Source organism: Nyctereutes procyonoides, unplaced genomic scaffold (genome assembly GCF_905146905.1).
Source record: "Nyctereutes procyonoides isolate TBG_1078 unplaced genomic scaffold, NYPRO_anot_genome, whole genome shotgun sequence".
Classification (NCBI taxonomy): domain Eukaryota; kingdom Metazoa; phylum Chordata; class Mammalia; order Carnivora; family Canidae; genus Nyctereutes; species Nyctereutes procyonoides.
Window position 1 is genome coordinate 68,681,989 of NW_026575146.1, and position 6,917 is coordinate 68,688,905.

The following is a 6,917-nucleotide window of genomic DNA, read 5'->3' on the forward strand; positions in this document are numbered from 1 at the left end:
TCTTGGAATCTGGTTGATGCACCCACATGGCACATTCCTCAGATCACCTGAAATGATGAGGTGAGTGTTGTCTGTGCCCCATGCAGTTTCGTCTCCACTGGGGGGATAACAGAAGTACTCTCATGACCGGGCAGACTCCGGGGCCCAAACAGCCCCTTTGCACTTTATCTGGTTTATTATATGTCTTTCTGTAGCTGAGAAAACTTTCCCACGAAAATCTTTCCTACTCTGGAACTAGGACTAAGTCAATGGTTCACATTAACATGGATCCTGCTTCACTGTAGTTAACTACCTGGTAAATGTGTTAGGACAAAGGAAAGAAGCAACACAAAATATAGGAGACAGAATCATGTTTGAAATGTTGTATTTTGGTGTTCCCTCCATATTGCCCAATCCCCCATTTCCCAAACCAACCACTCAACCACAAAGTACAATTATAGGGATTTCTTTTTTCCCTGTGAGTCTAAGAAAAAAAGATTATGTCAAGTATCTTGTGAGAAAATGAAGAGCAGGGACATCTGGGTGGCTCAGTGGTTGAGCGTCTGCCTTCAGCTCAGGGCGTAATCCTGGAGTCCCAGGATCAAGTCCTGCATCGGGCTCCCTGCAAGGAGCCTGCTTCTCCCTCTGCCTGTATCTCTGCCTCTGTGTGTGTGTTTGTGTGTGTGTCATGAATAAATAAATAAAATCTCTAAAAAAGAGAGAGAAAACGAAGAGCAGACATAGAGGCCTTGCTCCTGTCTACATGGGACACCCTCAGGCTCGGGCCCAGGAGGGATGGCAGTAACAAGGCACCAGTTTAGACCTAGGGAGGTGGGAAAGCACAGATGGTAAACCTTGATGGGGCATTGCGCCCCTGCTTGGGATGAGCCGTGATAGGATCTCCAGCCAATGCCAGCAAGGGATTGCTGTGGAAACAATGAAATTAACGATATTGAACACAATCACTTAGGTGCAACCTAAAGCCTCCCTACCCCGGCCTTCCCCAGTTTTTCATCCTGCCCCTTAATCTGAGATTACCCATGAGTCCTCTGAACCCATGAGAAACAGGTTATGCACGTTTGAAAAGATGTGTCTCATCGTATCATATCCCATCTAGGTTGTGATGAAAGGAAGATATTAACACTGTAAAACATCTTTAATCTTTGATTCTCTAACATAAAAAAGGACCTTCAGCGGCTGACTCATCAGGGATCAGTTTTGGGTTTGTTTCCTGAACTTGTAAGCAGAGGTCCTCACGTTTGTGGAGAAAACACTTTTGAAGAAGAGACCGTGGTTTAGTAAGGTGATTTTTAGGAGAGACTTCTGAGTAGGCTTCAACAATTTTCTGGATCAAAATGGTTTCACTGTCATGATCAAAGCTACTTGAAGTTAGCCTCAATTTGTGTGCAAGGATTACTAATGACACATTTTTTAAAAAATTTTAGCCTTGATTCCAATTCTTATCACCCAGAGAGGGAATATTGGACATCTAATCTAGAATGATATTAGACAGCAATGTGTTCACATTAGTTTAAAAATAACACTTTCCAGATACAATTACCTCCTTTGTTTGTGGTAGCCTCTCTAATGTGTGAGAAAAATCCAGCATTAAATCCAACTCTGATTGGATTAGAGGGGATGTAGGATTAGGGAGGATGTGGGTGAGGTGGGCGGGGCGGGCGGGCGGGAACATCCCTAATAAAAGCTGCTCCTGGGTGATCTCGCTTCAGAACTGCTATCCCTGCCAGGGAAGACCTGGGGCCAGAGCAGGATTGCGGTGAGTCCAACCTCACAGGATTTCCTTTCTGTTTCTCAAAAGTCTACAAAGACCTGCAAATACAGAGAACAAATTGGTGGCTGCCAGAGGGGAGGGGGTAGGGAGTGGGCAAAAGGAGGTGAAGGCGTCCAGTTATCCAGTGAATCATGGGGAGGAAATGCACAGCACAGGGAATATAGTCAGTGACACTGTATGCGTGTTGTCTGGTGACGTATGGTAGGTCACTTGGGATGAGCACAGCATAACCTGCAGACTTGTGGAATCACTATGTTGCTCATCTGAAACTAAGGTAACATTGTGTGTCAACCACACTCAAATACACAAAAAACTAAGATTTCTACCAAGAGTGCAATCAGAAAGCAAGGTCTCAGCATACAGTAATTAATAAATTCAGGAGGTACCATCTGAGACCAACTGCATGCAGACACACTGTGTGCACCTAGGGGCATGGGGACCTCTGACAAGACCAGCAGGCAGAACTTTGGTTTTCAATAGCAGCCTGGAAGTTTAATGGTCTCCAATACTCTGAGTCAAAGCAGAACTTGGCCAACACAGAGGTAGCCAGTGAAGCTCCAGCCACAGACCTCCCACCTCCCATCATCTGCGTGGGTTCTGTCCTGTGCAGGCGGGAGTGCTGGGGGCGAGGGAGGAGAGGGTGGGGGAAGTGTTCCTGGCTCTAACCAGTGTGTCCAGGACAAATAGAAGCTGACCCACTATGTGATCATAAACTCCTTCTCTGGTGGCCTCATAAACAGACTTCAAGGAAACAAATCTAATTAATCTTAGCAAGCAAAAGGTAATCCTCTCACCATGTATTCAGTGTCTGAAAGTTCTCAATGAGATAGTTGACATTCTCTTTTCTTGCTGTGTCTTTGCCACCATCGAGAGTGCACCACACACTCATGGCACATTTCCGGTGCTTATAGCGGGATGTGGCTGGCGGCCCCCAGACAGGACAACCCAGGTACAGCACAAACCTCAGCACCTCACTTACAGCCTGGGGATGGATCGTGTCCTTCATCCCAACCAGCATTTTAAATATCAGAAGCCAAGGGCTATAAGTCCTATCTGTCTGTACTGATGCAGTGCCTTTGTTACCCAGGAGTAGTGACAGCAAATCACCACACACATAGAGGTGAAAATGGCCCAAGGCCTCCTATCCATCTGACTCAACGGGTCCCATATGCACATCTTTCCCTAGACCGTGGCCATGGCCGAACACTTTAAAGAAAGAAGTAGATGTCTTGTGTGCCTGACCTACCTGGAGACGCCCATGTACCTGAAATGTGGCTATGTCTGCTGCCTGCGCTGCATGGATTCACTGCAGAAGGAGCCCAACGGGCATGGTTTACTGTGCCCCTCCTGCTCCGTGGTCTCTCAGAAGGAGGACATGAGGCCCGGTACCCATCTTGGGAGGCTGGTTTCAAAGATCAAGGAGCTGGAGCCCCAGCTGAGAGCCACTCTACAGATGAACCCAAAGATGCGCAAGTTCCAAGGTACAGCCTTCCCCTGCCCCCTAAAGAGCCCTGGAAATCACAGCTTGCCTAAGTCTCCATTACATGAGGGCATGGGCTGAAATGTTTATCTGTGTAAGCCACAGTTGTTCTTACCTAGAAGTATAGGTAAGAACTTAAGAAAGAAAATAAGCTTCCTTCCATCCCAACCTGTGCCTAAATCACACCTCACAGCTCTGAGTTAGGGTGAATTCTCCCAGCTCAGCAGCACATCTCACACACTCTAGCCAGGATGCCAGGTGGGACCTCCCCAGCTCCCTGGAGGGAGCCATGTCTGTGCTCCTTCTGGTCCCTGCTCTCCTGTGATGGGTCCTGAGGAGGGGTGTGCCCCTTGGTGGGAAGGGGTGTGAGCAGCATGCTGGAGTGGGTATTGCAGTGAAGGACACGGACTGCTTTGTGTTCTAAGTGTACTTCTAGCTCCATGCAACTCACATTTGGGATGGTGAACCCTGTTCCGGAAACATGACAAGTCTTGACAAGTCCCCTATGATGGTCAGACGGTCTGGGCATCTTCCCAAGAGTTGTGTGTCAGGGTGCCAGGTGAAACAGTTGGTCTTTGGTGCAGAGGGTTTATTTCTGAGGCTGTGTTGGCTCCGTCCACTCATCTCCTTAGGAGAGCCTCCTGCTCAGAGTGAGCTGCAGAGGTAGGCAGCACACACATACATCCCCCACCCCTCTGCACACTGCTCTGCATCTATGTTGCTATCAGACCCCAGTACATCCCCACTCATGCCCACGGGGTCCCTTCCCCTGCCTGGACCATCCAGAGTTCACCCAGCTCCTCTCAGGAACCCTAGCCTTACTTCTCTGTGTGTTTGCAACCCCAGGAAGCAAAGGTCTGGGATGCATTTGTCTGTTAACATCAGGAAATGAGGATGGTAACTGGCAAGAAGAAAGGGGTGAAAAACTTCCATATTTAATGTTCTGCACTAAGTAAAATAGCTTCCATCTTTCACATATTCATCTGGTGCCTATATGTCCATGGAAACTGTGCTAGTTTGCAATATAATTTTGAGAACAAACAACAGTCATAGTCTCTTCATATTTGTTCTGTGACAAAGGAAGAAGCATCTTTAATCAAATAAAGAACTGAATGTGAAGGGGAGGGGTCCCCTTCCCCTGTGAATGTCCCTGGGAGGGGTCTAAGGGACTAGGTCTGATCATAATCATCCTCTTTACACATTCAACTTCATCAGGGGCCAGAGAAGTCTCCCCAGGGAAATTCTGATCAGGGAAGAGGCACAGGATGAAGAAGTGGAGGTGGACGAGACCTTTGGGCCTTTGCAGCAGACATGCAGTGCCATCCAGTGAGTGTTGTGTGCTTGCTGATTGGCTTGTTTTTCTTCCACAGTGGAGGTGACTCTGGATGTGGACACCGCCAACCACCACCTTATCATTTCTGAGGACCTGAAGAGTGTCCACTGTGGGTATTCCAAACAGAACCGGAGCGCCCGGCCTGAGAGATTCGACTATGCCATCTGTGTCCTGGGCTCCCCTGGCTTCCCCTCTGGCCGCCACTACTGGGAAGTGGACATGGGGACGAGCAAGGAATGGGATGTGGGTGTTTGCAGAGACTCTGCTAAGCGACAAGGGCCAATTCTACTGTCCTCAGAACTTGGCTTCTGGACAGTGGGCTTGAGGAATGGTGATCTCTTCCAAGCCAGCACCATGCCTGTGACTGTTCTCTCAGTAAGCCCTCGCTTACACCGATTAGGCATCTTCCTGGACATGAATTTTGGCACTGTTTCCTTTTATCACATTAGTGATGGATCCCATATTTTCACCTTCACTGGCATTCCTGCTGTGGAGCTGCTGCGTCCGTTTTTTGCTCCTGCGAATCCGTTCACGGATGGTCAAGGCTTCCTGAGAATCTGTCCTGTAATGAATCCAGGCATTGTTAGCTCTCCAGTGGATTCTGATACAGAACACTTCTAGAGAATTCCCGTGTGCTCAGAGCCGGAGCTGGGACCTTTCTTGCTTGTTACATGGACTGTACAAGGGGCAGCAGACAAACATGGAACAGTCAGAGAATCATGAACACTGAGATAAAGGAGAAGTAGATATCAAACATTAAGTATCACCACAGTAAATCTCCTTTGGGACTTCTCATATTTCTGTTCCAATGAATGGGCTCTGGATTTTCAGATCAATCTCCAAATGTTTTTACTTTCTGCAATATTAACTTAATGTGTGATGGAGGTTATAAACTTTAAAAATTGGGGATCCCTGGGTGGCACAGCGGTTTGGCACCTGCCTTTGGCCCAGGGAGCGATCCTGGAGACCCGGGATCGAATCCCACGTCGGGCTCCCGGTGCATGGAGCCTGCTTCTCTCTCTGCCTGTGTCTCTGCCTCTCTGTGTGTGTGTGTGTGACTATCACAAATAAATAAAAATTTAAAAAATAATAATAATAAATAAAATAAAATAAAAAAATTGCATGTAACCTAATAGATAAATTGATTTTCTAGGTCATATATAAGCAAAACCTATGTAAACAGTGTGTATACGTATTCAGCTTCACTCAATAACTGAAATGCACACTTTCAAGTGCACACCATTCTTGAAACATAAGAAGGCAGGCCCATTGGGGGTGGCTTCCACTAAGACTATTGCAGCCTTATCCAACAGGGCTCTGAAGAACTTGGCACCACAGGGGTGCCATTGTTAAGCAAGAGGTATGCATCTATTTGCCCCTGCCTCTCATCCCTGCAGTGGCCTGCAGGCCAAAGGATAAAAAAAATGTGTCCTCCCAGAGTTTCCAGTGAGCCAGCTGCCGTCTACCCAGAGTGGTTCTTTAGAGGCTGGTGGGTGTGTCACTGAGGGGGGCGGCGGGGAGGGGGATGGGGAAGCTAGGTGCACCATCCAGGCAGAGGGAATCTGCACAGGACCCAGACCTTTCCAATTCAGTGCCATGGTTAGCATTTCTGTTTTATGTTGTCAACTAATATTCCACTGTATAATGGCCAGTTTGGTGCTTCATTAGGTTTAAACCTGGAGTGATAATGGAAAGGGTGAACATATTCCTAGGTACCAGAAACACTTCTGCCATGTGCTTCATTCCCCTTGGAGAGTAGAGGGTTAATGCTTGCAAGTCCAGGGTAAATAGGGGCTAGTACATCTCCTAGGGGCAGAGGCAGCTCCCAGGGTGCTGGAGGAGGGTGATTGGCCAGGAGCACTAACCACGAAGTTCAGCGGGCATTCAAGAGACTAGAAAGCAAGTTATGACACTCGTCCACAATTGTGCATTCTTGAAAACGTCCATAAAATGTGCATTTTAAGAAGCGATCTTTAAAAGGAGCCCTCTGAAATTACAAATATACAAAATAAAATACATGAGTGATGAAAAAGAACTAGCCCTAAAAGTAAAATGACAACAGAGAAATAACAGGAAGCAAAAGATGACAGACAGAGCCCATGGGGAGTGTGTGGCTGTCCCACGGGCTGGAGTAGGATAGGCCTGCAGAAACCAGCATGAGGAGATGCATGGAGCTAACTTTTCTTAGCCCGATGGTAAATATATTTGGCTCACAGACCAGGTGGTGTCTGTCACACCTACTTGATGCTGCCTTTGTAGGTGTAAGCTGCCACAGACAATATGAAAATGAGTGGCTGTGTTCCAATAAAACTTTATTTACAAAAATCAGCAGG

The 6,917-nt window shown here is 47.3% G+C and overlaps 1 protein-coding gene across 1 annotated transcript; it reads left to right on the top strand.

Annotated features, from left to right (window-relative positions):
* Positions 1-2,966: 2,966 nt before the first annotated feature.
* On the top strand, positions 2,967-5,596 carry RFPL4A (ret finger protein like 4A). The gene is made up of 2 exons (XM_055309520.1): positions 2,967-3,252; positions 4,622-5,596. The coding sequence occupies exons 1-2, from the start codon at positions 2,967-2,969 to the stop codon at positions 5,203-5,205; spliced, it is 870 nt and encodes a 289-aa protein (XP_055165495.1). The 3' UTR covers positions 5,206-5,596.
* Positions 5,597-6,917: the final 1,321 nt, after the last annotated feature.